At 57.8% G+C, this 14074-nt stretch overlaps 2 protein-coding genes across 2 annotated transcripts; both read left to right on the top strand.

Annotated features, from left to right (window-relative positions):
- The first annotated feature begins 134 nt into the window (after window positions 1–134).
- On the top strand, window positions 135–6854 carry SMARCD1 (SWI/SNF related, matrix associated, actin dependent regulator of chromatin, subfamily d, member 1). Its single transcript, XM_038164279.1, has 13 exons — window positions 135–331; window positions 406–593; window positions 1333–1375; window positions 1468–1590; window positions 1855–1977; window positions 2461–2577; window positions 2898–2999; window positions 3297–3458; window positions 3570–3667; window positions 4099–4234; window positions 4556–4678; window positions 4918–5019; window positions 5212–6854. The coding sequence occupies exons 1-13, from the start codon at window positions 167–169 to the stop codon at window positions 5263–5265; spliced, it is 1536 nt and encodes a 511-aa protein (XP_038020207.1). The 5' UTR covers window positions 135–166; the 3' UTR covers window positions 5266–6854.
- Window positions 6855–7954: 1100 nt separating this feature from the next.
- On the top strand, window positions 7955–13093 carry GPD1 (glycerol-3-phosphate dehydrogenase 1). The gene is made up of 8 exons (XM_038164296.1): window positions 7955–8099; window positions 8262–8439; window positions 8839–8979; window positions 9403–9541; window positions 10430–10542; window positions 10705–10938; window positions 11335–11441; window positions 11621–13093. The coding sequence occupies exons 1-8, from the start codon at window positions 8059–8061 to the stop codon at window positions 11715–11717; spliced, it is 1050 nt and encodes a 349-aa protein (XP_038020224.1). The 5' UTR covers window positions 7955–8058; the 3' UTR covers window positions 11718–13093.
- Window positions 13094–14074: the final 981 nt, after the last annotated feature.

Raw genomic sequence — 14074 nt, 5'->3', positions numbered from 1 at the left:
CCCGCACCCCCAAACCCCTCACGGCCCCGAAGCCCCCCGACCCCCGCCGCTCGGTCCTCCCGGCCGGCAGGGGGCGCCGCGGGCGGCGGGCGCGGGCGGCTCCTCCCCGGCGCTCCGCGCGCCGTGCGGGGCCGCTTCCGGCTCCGCTCCCTTTGTGCGAGACAAGATGGCGGCGCGGGCCGGGTTCCAGTCGGGGCCTGCGAGCGGCGGCGGCGCCGGGGCCGCGCCCGGGGCCGCGCTGGGCCCGGGAGCGCCGGGCGGAGCGGTGCGCATGGGCCCGGCGCCGGGGCAGGGCCTGTACCGCTCGCCGCTGCCCGGAGCCGCCTACCCGGTGAGGCGGGGCGGCGCGGGGCGGGGCGCGGGGCCGGGCTCGGCGGGCGCTGACCGGGTCTGTTCTCTCCGCAGCGCCCCGGGATGCTGCCGGGCGGCCGCCTGGCGCCGCAGGGCCCGGCCATGGGCCCTCCCGGCTACGGTGGGAGCCCAGCCGTGCGGCCCGCGCTGGCGCAGGCCGGGCTGGACCAGGCTCGCAAGCGGCCGGCGCCGCAGCAGCTTCAGCAGGTGCAGCCGCAGGCCGTGCCCAACCGCAACCACAAGTAAGGCACGGGGAGAGGGCGCATCCCGGGGCTAACGGGGACATCCCGGACAATGGGAGCGTCTCGGGGCAGCAGCAACATCCCCTGGGCTGCCGTGGGGATCGGGAGGAATTTCTTCATGGAAATTGCCAGGCTTTGGAAGGGGCTGCCCAGGAAGGTGGTGGAGTTCTCATCCCTGGAGGTTTTCAAAGAATGGTGGACATGGCACTGAGTGCTCTGGGTCGGTGACAAGGTGGGGATCAGGCACAGGTTGAGTCAAGGGTCTGGAAGGGCATTTCCAGCCTCAAGGATTCTGGACATCTCGGCCATCCTGCAGTGCCCAGGGGGCTGAAGGGTCCTGCCGGAGCCTTGTGCATTCCCCTGGCACTGCAGAACACTGGGCAGGGCAGGGCTGATGTGCCTGCATCCTGATGTGATGCTCCAGTGAGAATGAAATTCATCCTGGATTCAAAATGCTGCCCCTGGAAAAGCCAGTCCAAATTTGATTGAGGCAGAAGGTCACTTGGTATGGGTGTTGTGTCAGGTCCTCGTTCCCAAGGGATGAACCTCCTTCCCAAGAGATGTAATTCCCTTTCTGAGTGCTCAGAGGGGTGGGGAGCAATGAGATAACCAGTTAGGCACACTGAGCAGGGCCCAGGTAGCTGGGGAGCCCGTGGCCAGTGGGTGCTGCAGGTCTGTGAGTTCCTGTGCCCAGAGCCGTTCCCATTTTCACGCCTCTTTTGCCTCTTGCCCCTGTCAGTGCCAAGAAGAAGAAGATGGCAGATAAAATCCTCCCACAGCGGGTGAGTGGGACGTGGGAAGGGCTCACGGGGAGGTGAGGCAGCCCGGGGCACTCTGGGGAGCTGACGGGCATTTCCATCCTTGCCTGGCCCAGATCCGTGAGCTCGTGCCCGAATCCCAGGCCTACATGGACTTGCTGGCCTTCGAGAGGAAGCTGGACCAGACCATCATGAGGAAGCGCCTGGATATCCAGGAGGCTCTGAAACGCCCCATCAAGGTAGGGCAGCCCATGGCTTGTAGCTCCGGAGGCTCCTGAGTTCAGGCAGCAGCAGGGCACTGGAGGGCCGTGTCCTGGGAGTGTGGCACATCAGGGGTCCCGGTGCTCCGGGCACTGCAGGACTGGGAGCAGAGCGCCTCTGTCCCCACTGTGAGCTCCAGGAGAGGGGTAGCTGAAAACACCGGGCTTGGTTTTAGCCAAGGCTGTGCAGGACAGTTGGCCCTGTGCAGGAGAATTAACGCCGAGCTGTGTTTGTTCCCCTAGCAAAAGAGAAAGCTGCGTATTTTCATCTCCAACACCTTCAACCCCGCCAAGTCGGACGCGGAGGATGGCGAAGGAACCGTCGCCTCCTGGGAGCTTCGGGTGGAAGGACGGCTGTTGGAGGATGTAAGTGAAAGTACCCAACCTCAGAGGAGACTGTGGATCTGGAGTTGGCAGTGAAACCAGTTTCCTAGTGTCTGAGAGCACAGCTGGGGCTTGATATCCTCCTTCATCTCTGTTTTCCAAGGAGTCTGATGGTGACGAGACCGAGAGCCCAGCTTGCAGACCGATGGGTGTCCCCATGGCAGGACACGAGTTGTCCAAAGTTCTTAGAGTTGTGAGAATCACTGGTGAGAGCAGCTCAGTGGCACTTGTGTCCCCGGCTCTGAGAAGCAGGGCACTGGCATTGTACGTAACTGCTGAGGGGTTTAACTCCTGCGAGCTCATCTTTAACTCCGGTCTTTCCCTTTCTGACTTGGAAACTTGATTTTTGAGCACACGTTGGTGAATTCAGGTGTTCAGAACTTACAGGAGCTGTTGTGCACGGTGGCTGTGCTTGAGTGCTGAGACTTGCTGCCCTAACCCTCTTCCTCCCTGTGTTGCTTGCAGTCTGCTCTGTCCAAATATGATGCCACCAAGCAGAAAAGGAAATTTTCGTCCTTCTTTAAATCTCTGGTCATTGAACTTGATAAAGACCTGTATGGCCCTGACAATCACCTAGTAGAGGTGAGCTGCTTTTTGCTGTGTTTCCTCTAAAAGTGGGTTGGTGTTGCAGCAGGTGGGGTTTGTGTGTCATTTACAACTTGGGAGGTGGGAATCCTTGAGGCTCCTGGGAGCCAGGAGCTCTTGAATTCTCACTTTGGCTTTTTCTCTCACTTGCTGAAGGTTGGAACAAATGTATTGACTCTTGTTGCAAACTCTTAAGTAGGAAGAATTGGAGCTTTCTCTAGTTGGGTGGGATTTACTGGCAAAGCTTTTGGGTGCCCAGCAGCAGGAGCAGGGGGAATCATGTTGGGGGGGCTTCTGAATTCCCTCTCATGTTCCAGTGGCACAGGACTGCTACGACTCAGGAGACAGATGGCTTCCAGGTGAAGAGGCCGGGGGATGTGAACGTGCGCTGCACTGTCCTGCTGATGCTGGATTACCAGGTAGCACAGTAGGGAAAGATTCCTCCCTCTGGGGGTGGTGAGGCCCTGGCACAGCTGCCCCGGGAAGCTGTGGCTGCCCCTGCATCCCTGGAAGTGTCCAAGGCCAGGATGGACAGGGCTTGGACCAGCCTGGGATAATGGAAGGTGCCCCTGCCCATGGCAGGGGGTGAAATGAGAGTTCTTTAAGGTCCATCCCAACCCAAACCATTCCGTGACTCCCTGCTGGGAGCAGCAGTGCTGGGCATGCACCATTACCTGTGTCTGGGGCTGCCTCACCCCTCCGTGCTCTTTGTTCAGCCTCCCCAGTTCAAGCTGGACCCGCGCCTGGCTCGGCTGCTGGGCATCCACACGCAGACCCGGCCCGTGATCATCCAGGCCCTGTGGCAGTACATCAAGACCCACAAGCTGCAGGACCCCCACGAGCGGGAGTTCGTCATCTGTGACAAGTACCTGCAGCAGGTGAGCAGCGGCAGGGCCGCAGCAGCAGCAGCTGGGTCGGTCTCCAGCGTGGGCAGCCGGGGGTGGCCGCACCGAGCCCCCGCTCCTCGCTCAGCCCTGTCTCTGGCACAGATATTCGAGTCGCAGCGGATGAAGTTCTCTGAGATCCCACAAAGGCTTCATGCCTTGCTGATGCCCCCCGAACCGATCATCATCAACCACGTGATCAGGTGAGGCTGCTCCACGGCAGTTCTGTTTCCAGGGAGGAGTGGGAGGGAGGGATGGATGAGGCTGGCACGGGAAGACGATGTGCCATGTCCTGATTTTCAGCAGCAATTCCCACATTGCCAGTCACTGTTCCTTTGTACGAGAGCAGCCGCCTCTCTCATTACCACATCCCTCTTCCAAAGGCACTCCCACATCCCTGCTGTCCTTTGCTGGGGATAGAAACCTTTGTGGAGCAATCAGTCTTTTCTTTTGCTGCAAAGCCATCGGCTGGGGCTGAGGCTGACAGTGGCGTGGCTTGTCCCTGTCCCTGCCTGCAGTCTGTCTGCTGCAGCATCCCAGAGGAGCTGCACTTGCTGCTTTCTTGAACCGGTCCCAGATTTTGCCTTCTTAATGGAGCTGCTCCCTGATTGTGGCTTCTTGTGGATGTCCCCAGTGTTGACCCAAATGACCAGAAGAAAACAGCCTGCTATGACATCGACGTGGAGGTGGACGATACCCTGAAAACTCAGATGAATTCCTTTCTGCTCTCCACAGCCAGTCAACAGGAAATTGCTGCTCTGGATAACAAGGTAGGAGAAGCTCCTTCAGGTCTGCTCTCCTTGGTGCTGGGCAGGGATGTGTCTCTGGACACAGGATAGGAGTGCTCTGTTGTTTGGAAGCTGCAGTGGGATGAGCCATGTTTACAAACGTGGCTGTACCTGGAAATGTAATTTTTAAAGCAACCAGTCTATGGGAAAATTGATAATATTTAGAGAGCAGGAAACTGGGAGCTGAACATCCTGGTAAGTATAAGTTAACTAGAGAGTGTAAGAATTTGCCTTCATGTGTTGGATCCCTTGATGTTTCTGACTTCTCCCCTGTTCAGCAGTTCCATTCTGTGTCTCCTTCAGATTCACGAAACAATTGAGACCATCAACCAGCTGAAGACACAGCGCGAGTTCATGCTGAGCTTTGCCCGAGATCCTCAGGGCTTCATCAACGACTGGCTGCAGTCCCAGTGCCGGGATTTGAAGGTAGAAGCTTTGTCTTGTGTGGAAGGTGGTCCAGTTCACACGCTTCCCTCATTAGAATGAGCTCCCACAGAGAGAAGGAGGCGATTTCCTCCTCGGAAAGCGAGGCTGGGATTTGAGTCAAGCGTAAGAAGCTGACCTGAGTGCACTGAGATGTCTGTGAGGAAAGGGAAGGGGGTGGTTTTGCTCAGCACAGCCAGAGCTTTCGCACTCGCTGAGCTGTTGTGCCTTTGTGCTCCCAGACAATGACTGATGTCGTTGGGAATCCCGAGGAGGAGCGCAGAGCCGAGTTCTACTTCCAGCCGTGGGCGCAGGAAGCCGTGTGCCGATACTTCTACTCCAAGGTGAGTGTCCCTGGCAGGGGTCCCTCTCTGTGCTGGCGCTCCGTGGGGCACACAGTGCTGGGGGAAGGTGGGGGTTGCATCTTGGTCCCAGTTTGAGCTCGCCCTTTCCCAGCTGGCCCCTGTGTGTTAACTGGGAGCTCTGGTGCTGCACCACCCGAGGGTGTTAACGCCGCAACTCGGCTCCTCTTGCAGGTGCAGCAGCGACGGCAGGAATTGGAGCAGGCCCTGGGCATCCGGAACACATAGGCTGCTCTGCTCCTCCCCAGGCAGAAGCATCACAGCTGTTTGTGGAGACAGAGCTGCAGAGCTCCCTGTTCCAGCTCACCGAATCCCACTCTGGCAGCGAGGCCCATGTTACTCATCCTGGCGTTGTCCCTGCAGGGGCAAGTCCAGGACACCTGGGGCAAGCAGACAGGCTCCAATGAGCACACATTTCTACCTGGTTTTCTTCCTGACTGTTGCCTTGTCAGTCCCAAGGCTTCCACAAGCATCCCTGTGACTCTGCACTGCCCGTAGTGTCCCCGGTAGCCAGAGTGGCTCAGAGCCTTCTCTCAGCCCATTCCTCCCCAGCCAGCATCTGGTTGGGCACTCAGAGCTGGCTCTGAAGCCTGGCTCTGCTTTAAGGTGTGGCTGGGCTCTTCCCTGCCACGTTTTACAGCCCGTGCCAGGCGCTGTCGTGGGCAGGATGCCATGAGCTGACATACCTCCCTGCCCTCACCCCCTCCTCAGAGGGTGCTGCTGCACTGGGCTGCCTCATAGGTCACTCTCCTCCTTGAGGAAGTTACTGAACTGTATAGAGAATTGCTTCTTCCCTTCTCCCCTGCCCCACTCCCTTCGTGTTCCATGACGGACTGTCCTGGGCTGGGATCACAGGGAGACAAGGCCTTGGCTTCCTGCAGGGATGTGGAAGCGTTGGAGTGATGCAGCACTCTGCACTTCAAACACCTCCCAGTGGGTTCCAGCAAACCACGTGGCTGCTTGTGTTCCCTGGAGCAGGGAGAGGAGATGGAGCAGCTGCCTGGAATTCTGCAGGGACAGTGTTGTAGGCTCATTCCTTCAGGACAGTTGTCCTGTGTCACGTGCTGTGGGGACCAGAGGCTCCTTCGTGTGGGTCCAAGGGTCCAAGGACGGGACAGTCCTTGGAAATGGACATTTTTCCAAGCATATGTGAGTTAGCAGGTGTTTCCATGCTGAAGCTCCTGTGGTTTTTAGTCAAGTTTTAGGCTGTGGGGCTGCCATAGGGCCCAGCATGGTTCAGGAATGTACAAATAGATTTTCTCCACTGTGAGGAGTAGCAGCCCCGATGCCTCCTCCTGGAATGAGGTACTGGTGGTCAGGCTTAGGAGAATGAAATAGCTCCTTTTCACTCCAATCCCAGTGTTTGTGCTCGGGACTATAATGCAAATGGACTCAAAAGTTGGTCTGACTCTTGGAATAGCTGCAGGATCATGTTAGTGATGAGCACTGACCCAGTTCAGTGTGACTGGGGAGGCTGCTGTGAGTTGGAGCACCTGGGTGGCCCTACTACTCCTTGTGTCTGTGTTACTACATGTCTGTGAGTAATAGACTCTCGACTTCCCCTCTCCTTTGCCCTTCTGAAACGCTCCTCCGTGGTACTGGGGTGAAGGTCTTGGTGCTGGAGAAGCAGCCCCTGACTCCTCAGGGTACTCCCACAGGAGGGATGCTGAGTCCTACATAGGCAAACGTAGCTGTTGCAGAGTAACTGCTTTTCTTAACTGAGTATTACGGTTTTTTCCATGGACCAAATTTTTTTTTTTTTGTACTGTATCCTTGTAGACGTCACCCAGTTTTAATAAAAGACTCCTGTGAAGGAAGCTGTCCTCCTCCTTCCGTGCTGACAGCTCGCACTCTCCCAGCTGCCATGGGGGATGAGCCTGGTGGCTCCCAGGGAAGGGACACGATTATCTCTGCTCTCTTCTTCTCAAAGCCAGCAGGGTTAAGTGACTGGAGAGAAAATGTTCTTCATATTTTGGCCTTTTATAGCGAGCCCTTCGTGGAGGGATCTCCCAGCTTGCAGACTGCTAAGCCTTTGCAAAGTGCTTTTGTGGTAAACAAAGTAACTTGAGCAAAACTGGAAATCCAGTGGCCAGTGCTAATAAATCCTGAACTGCCTCGTGTCCACTTGGCTGGATTGTGGCAGCCTGGATTGTGCCCAAGGGAGTAGGGCAGAATTTGAAGGAAACTGAAGTGCAGTTTACATGCAAGGTTTAAAATGATGCAGAAGGGGATTTATTCTCTTCACCCTGCTTGTTTATAGAACATAATTGCTCTGATGCAGACCTGGGAGCCCCTGGGGCAAGGGAAGGATCCTCTGTGTGAAGGGGAAAGTGCTGCTGGTGTGGTGGGGGCAGGAGCTGAGTCCTGGGGCTACACCAGGTGGTTCCTGTTCCTTCGTTGGGGGGGGAAATAGCACTTTTTAGCAAGAGGGGGACAATGAAAAGCTTTAATGCAGAAAGGCTCAGCAGTCACGAGTCAGCTTGGCGAGTGCCCTGCCAAGGGTCTGCAGCTTCCTCAGCAGGGGCAGCAGAGGGGCAGCTCTGATCCCTGCTCTCGGGAACAGTGTCAGGAGCCCGGGGAACGGCTGGAGCTGTGTCAGGGGGGTTGGGGTGGATATTAGGAAAAGGATATTTTCCCCCAGAGTGCTCAGGCACTGAACAGGCTCCCCAGGGAATGGTCACAACCCTGACCCTGCCAGAGCTCAGGGGGCGTTTGGACAACGCTGTCAGGCACAGGGTGGGATTGTTGGGGTGTCCCGTTCAGGGTCAGGGCTTGGACTCACCAATCTCTGCGGGTACCTTCCAGCTCAGGGTACTGCACGATTCTGTGATTCTATGACTCCTGGTTCTGGGGGATCCGAGCCGCTCCAGGGCAGCGCTTTGCACCTGCCGCGCACGGAGAGGGAGCCCGGTGCCCCCGGGGCGAGGCGGGGCCGGGGGCGGGCCGGGGCCGCCCCTGCTCCGGGCAGCCTTGAAATAGCAGAGGCGGGTTCCAAACCCGCAGCGCCCCGCTCCCGGCACCATGGGCGGCAAGAAGGTTTGCATCGTGGGCTCTGGTAACTGGTGAGCGCCGGACACCCGGGTCCCCTCGGCGGGCACAGCGCGGTCCCTGTCCTCCCCTGTCCCCCCTCGGCACCCCCGGCAGCCGGTGCCAGCCGTCCCCATGACCTGCAGTGCCCTGGGCTCCCCAGTGCCCACAGCCACAGCCACCCTCTGCCCTCGCAGGGGCTCGGCCATCGCCAAGATCGCCGGCAGCAACACAGCTCGGCTGGGCAGCTTCGAGAGCCAGGTGAACATGTGGGTGCTGGAGGAGGAGGTGGGCGGCCGGCGGCTCACGGACATCATCAACACGGAGCACGAGAATGTCAAGTACCTGCCGGGGCACAAGCTGCCCCCCAATGTGGTGAGTGTGGGCTGCCAGCAGTCTCTCTGAGAGGCAGAGCTGATGGCCAGGCTTTGGAGAGAGGCCAGCAGCTCTGGGGGGCTGCTGGAACCCCGGGGTGTGAAGGCAGGGGATGCACCGGGCTGTGCGGGGCTCAGTTATGCCCTCCCACTGACCTTCATCTGTGCTTGGATGAGCTGCAGCCCTGGCTGCTCTCACTGCCCACCTTTAACCCTGCTCTGGCATCCCACAGGCTGGGCTGGAGGCCATGTGGCTGCCTCTGAGCTGGCATCATCCCCCTCTGCTCTGGCATCATCCCACCAGCCCCTCTGCTGGCAGGGACCTCGGCATGGTGACTTTGGGCCCTTCTTTCCCATCCATCTTCCCAGTCCCTAACAACAATCATCACGCTCTATTCAGGTGGCAGAGCCAGACCTGCTCAAAGCCTGTGCAGGGGCTGATGTCCTCCTGTTCGTGGTGCCCCACCAGTTCATTGGCAAAGTCTGTGACCAGCTCAAGGGCCACGTGAAGAAAGAGGCCATTGGGATGTCACTCATCAAGGTGTGAGCAGGGGCAGCGCTCGCCAGGGTGCGGGGCCAAGGCAGGGGAGCTGGAAGCAGCCTGGCTTGGAGTGGCTGCTAAGGGAATCCAGGGATTTTGGAACAGAAATGGACAGTGGGGGGAAGAAGGGAAGCGGGGGCAGAGTCTTCGTGGGGATTTGGAGGTGTTGATGGAGAAGGGTGAGGGCATAGGGGGGATCTCAGGTGCTGAGAGGAGCAGGGCACAGCTCTGCACCCCAGGACCAGTCAGAGCACTGCAGCACAGGGAATGGCAGGATTGGGGTGCAGGGCAGGTGTCCAGGGGGGGCAGGTGCTCATTGTCTGGTTGGCAAGGTGGTGTTCAGTCAAAGGCTGGACTCAATGTCCTTAGAGATCTATTCCAGTGTAACTGATGCTGTGATCTCTGTCCCTGGCTGTCCCCCAGGGCGTGGATGAAGGACCAGATGGGCTGAGGCTGATCTCAGACATCATCCATGAGAAACTGGGAATAGAAATGAACGTGCTCATGGGGGCCAATATTGCCAATGAAGTGGCAGAAGAGAAGTTCTGTGAAACCACCATCGGTAAGGAGCCAAGAGCCCTCCTCGTTAGCAGCTGCCATTTGTGATTAGCAGGAAGAAGCAAAGGGTGGAGTATGGTGCAGCTCAAACTCCTGCTGCCTTGGGTGGACTGGCCCTGTTCCCTGGGAAGACGGGAGACTCCATAGGAGCTGGCTGAGCTCATTCCCAGGGTTTGTGATGGGATCACTAGCTTCAGTAACGGAGTTGTTCAGCTAAAAGTTCCTGCCAGCATGGAGCCAGCATCAGGCAGCTGCCTGGCACAAATTGAAGGGGTGGGCAACAAGAGGCCCTTTAGGAATGATTTCCATCCTTGATTTCCTTGGGCTTCACAGGATGCCCACCTGGATCTCACGTTATTGCCAGCTGGGGCTGCTTGGAAGTTCATCTGGCGACAGTTCCAACACCCTCCGCACTGTTGGGGACTGTGCTCAGAGCCAGAACAAACAGAACCGTCTGCTGGGTCAGAAGTTGTGGCATTCAAAGTGTCTGTTTTATTAAACAACAGCAAACACACTGGGCAGGAGGCTGGGGAGGTGGAGCAGAGCCCACAACCCCTGTGAACACACAGGACCCTGCAGGGACAACCAGGACAGAAAGCTGCAACCCCAAATTTGCAACCTTTGAAGATGCCTTTAACCTACTGAGCATTCAGAAAGTAATTTCTGTCTTGTGTGACACAACAGCATGGATTGTCCCCTGTCTTCTGGGAATGCCAAAGTTGAACATTGCTTATCTGTCAGGCAGTGTGTGCCTGACTCTGTGTGGACCTGCAACCGTTTTGCAACATGGGTTGGGCAATAGATTCCTCTCACTGGATGACCTTCAGGACAGCATGGCCCTACTTCATGGGTCTTCCCCATCATCTTCTTCCTCGTCCCTTTGTCTCCTCAGGCTGCAAGAACATGAAGCACGGGCAGATGCTGAAGGACCTGATGCAGACCCCCAACTTCCGTGTGTCGGTGGTGCAGGACGCTGACACCGTAGAGATCTGTGGGGCTCTCAAGGTGAGCAGACCTGGGGCTCTGCAGGGAGCTCGGGGCAGGAGGGATGGTGGGCACTGGCACAGACAGCAGCCAGTGCTTGGGATCACACAGGCTGCTCAGGGATGCAGCCAAGCCCCGGGCTCTGTTGGGAAGAGATCCCTCCATGTTGTCATTGTTTTCCAGAATGTGGTGGCTGTAGGAGCTGGTTTCTGTGACGGGCTTGGCTACGGTGACAACACAAAGGCTGCCGTGATCCGCCTGGGCCTGATGGAGATGATTGGCTTTGCCAAACTCTTCTGTAAGGGCCCTGTCAACTCCTCCACCTTCCTGGAGAGCTGCGGTGTTGCCGACCTCATCACCACCTGCTACGGGGGCCGCAACCGCAAGGTCGCCGAGGCTTTTGCCAAGACTGGGAAGGTGAGCAGGGCTGGAAGCGGCTGGCACTGATACCTGTGTGGGTGCAGCTGGCTCAGGGGAGGTTTAGGTGGGATAGCAGGAAAAGTTCTTCACCCAGAGGGTGGCTGGGCACTAAACGGGTTCCCCAAGGCTGCCAGAGCTCAAGGGGCGTTTGGACAACATTCTCAGGCACAGGGTGGGATCGCTGGGGTGTCTGTGCGGGGACAGGAGTTCAACTGGATGATCCTTGTGGGTCCCTCCCAGCTCAGGATATTCTATGATTCCTGCATCAACCAGAGGAGCAGGCAGGGAGGTGATCCCCCTTAGCACTGCGGGACCTGTCTGTCAGCTTCAGGGCAGGAACGTGGTGCAGCAGCAGGGCTGCAGGTCCAGCTCCTCACTGCTGCATCGTTTCAGTCCATCGAGCAGCTGGAGAAGGAGATGCTGAATGGGCAGAAGCTGCAGGGTCCCCAGACATCTGCTGAGCTGCACCGAATCCTCAAGAGCAAGAATGCAGTGGAGAAGTGAGTGCTGGAATCGCTGTGCTTCCTTGGGGTGGGGCTGGGACCTTTTCAGGAGCAGCAGGAGGGGAAGGCCCCACGAGCTGGGCAGGAGTGGCCTGTTGGATGGGGCACAGTGCCATCGGTCCAGTCGAGGTGCTCTGACTCTGCCATCTGTGGTGACTTTCTTTCTTTGCCCACAGGTTCCCCCTCTTCACTGCTGTGTATCGGATCTGCTACGAGGGAAAACCTGTCACCGACTTCATTGCGTGTCTGCAGAACCACCCTGAGCACATGTAAGGGGCTCTGCCTGAGAGCACAGGTCCTGCCGGGATGTGCTGAGAGCTCCTGCCCACACCAACCTCATCTGCTGCCACAGCCTCGGAAGGAGTCCGGGTCTCCTGGGAGCCTTTGCAGATTGCTGGGAGAGCAGAGGTTCCCTTCCCCAGCCCCAGACCCTGCCCTGGACACTGAGCCTGGCACAGAGGTACTGCTGACCTCTTCCTCTCTTTGAGGTCTCGTTTAATTGCTGCTGCTGAGGTTTGCCCTGAGCAGGGCTGAGCATCTTCCTCCTTCCACTTCCTCATAGTGGATCCAGCTCTGGGAAGGACTCTGCCAGGCCATCATGATAGATTAAGGGCTGGGCACTGCCTGACGGGGAAAACAAGTGTCCCAAGTCCTCCCTCTTCGCCCCATGGGCCACTCTGGGTGACACCAGCTCTTCCCTACCTGCTGCTGCTTTTGCATTCCCTGTCTGGTGGAGAGGGCACAGTCCCCTGCCAGGCTCCACCTGCTGCGTGGAGCTCTCAGGACTTCCAAAGGCACTGAAGATCTTTCTAAGAAGCACCAGCACAGACAATGGCATTCTTTGCCACCCAGCCATGTGCTGCTCTCCCCCAGCTGCTCCTGCTGACCCAGGGACACTCTGGAGCTTGTTTGCTTAGAGCTTTTGCTCTCTCCATCAGACCTGGCCCCAGCCCTGGGCAGCTCCCCTGTTGTCACAGGTTTGCCTATGCCAATTTCATGCCTGCTGACTTCTCTCCCTGTCTCAGTTTGACCTCTGGGGCTTGGCACTGCCAGGGACCAACTGCCCCTGAGTCTGTGTGAGCAGCTGGTGTGACCCCTGCCTCGTACCCTCACATCAGGCAGGTGGGTCAGCACAAGGCCCCTGAGTCACGTTGCTGTTAAGTAAATGCTCCACGGCCACACTCTGCCTTCCTCTGGCTCGCTTCAGCCCGTGCTCTAGACCGCTCTGTGCTTCCACGTGTGGCCTTCAGGAGCTGAGGAAGGAGGTCTCACACCTTCCCTCGTGTGGGGATGCTGCAAGCTGCCCTCTGGCACAGGGGCAGGAATAGGCATATGATCCACAACAGGTACGTGGAGATGTCCAACATCCCAGACAGGACAGAGGTCTTGGGCCTCACACTGAGCCTATGAAATTTGCCCCTTGTCCGGACAGGTGCCACATGTGCCTCTGCTCCTCTGAAGCTGGTGGTGTTTGCTCAGGCCAGAGTGTCCAGCAGTCACTGCTCCTACCTGGGCTGGAAGGCTGGAATGCTGCAAGGCTCCCTGTTCTCCCCCTCTCAAGTCCCAGAGCCCAGGGGTCTCTGACCAGCAGTGTTTGAAATAATAAATGGAGAGGAGACAGGAGATGCTCTCCTTGCTCTGTGGCTCGAGTGCATCGCTCGCTGGGTTGGTGCCTGCTGGACGTGCTGAGTGCTCAGAACAGGGCACGGCCCGTTCCTCCTGGCTCTGCACCCTCCCGTGCTGTCCCAGAAACAGCAAGAACGTCCCTGTAGGTCCCTGTTCAGCCCCAACGTCACACAGTGTCCCACTTGCTTTGTCTCAGCAACGGTTCCAGGATTAAAATTTGGCCGTAGGACCACGGCGGGTTGGGATTGCGACACTGAGCCGGGTCCAGAGTCCTCACCTGGGGCCAGCAGGAGCCAGGCCAGGGCCGCACTGTGCCCCACACACCCCAGGCCTCCCTCCTCTGACGTTTGGGGCTTCCCAGGACACGCTGTGAGATTTTATTCATCTCTTCCCAGCTGCTTTTCCCAGACTTGCCTTGTCCCCGTGTGTCTTTAAAGGAGCCCCGTACTGAGTGACCTTTCCAGGGCTCTGAAGCCTCTGCTCGGTGTCTTACAAGGGGAATTTAATCTGTTGGCACTGCACTTGTTTCTGTGCCTTTTATTAGCCACGTTTTCTCAGCAGGCACTCCGCGACCTTTAAATTCAGCAGAACTGTCGTGTGGGGGGAGCCAACACGGCTTCCTCTGCCGAGGAGCTTTATTGAGCTTGGAGGAAGGATAAAGGAAGTCCAGCGTGTTCCTGCAGGGCTGGCACGACTTCTAGTTCTCTTTGTCTTCAAGGGCTTCAAGGAATCCAAGTGTTTGGATACGAAGCTCATGCAGGAGAGAGCGTCCCTGGGCTCTGCTCCCTCACACAAACTCCTGTCAGCACCTGCCTGCAGCTGCAGCAGAACCCAGCAGGGATTTGTGTTTAGCTGGGAGCTCCTCTGCCATGGAAATGCTTTGTGCATCCCCCTTGTCCATGTTTCTTTGACCCTGGAAGCGCCCGAATCCCTGCAGACCCTTGCTGAGGGTCCCAGGTGTCCCACGATCTCTTGCTTTTAAACACACCCCACTGGAGCTGGAT

The sequence above is a fragment of the Motacilla alba genome, chromosome 29, assembly GCF_015832195.1.
Source record: "Motacilla alba alba isolate MOTALB_02 chromosome 29, Motacilla_alba_V1.0_pri, whole genome shotgun sequence".
NCBI classification, from domain to species: Eukaryota; Metazoa; Chordata; class Aves; order Passeriformes; family Motacillidae; genus Motacilla; species Motacilla alba.
Note: the sequence above shows the minus strand (reverse complement) of the source record. Positions and strands in the feature narration are given on the sequence as shown.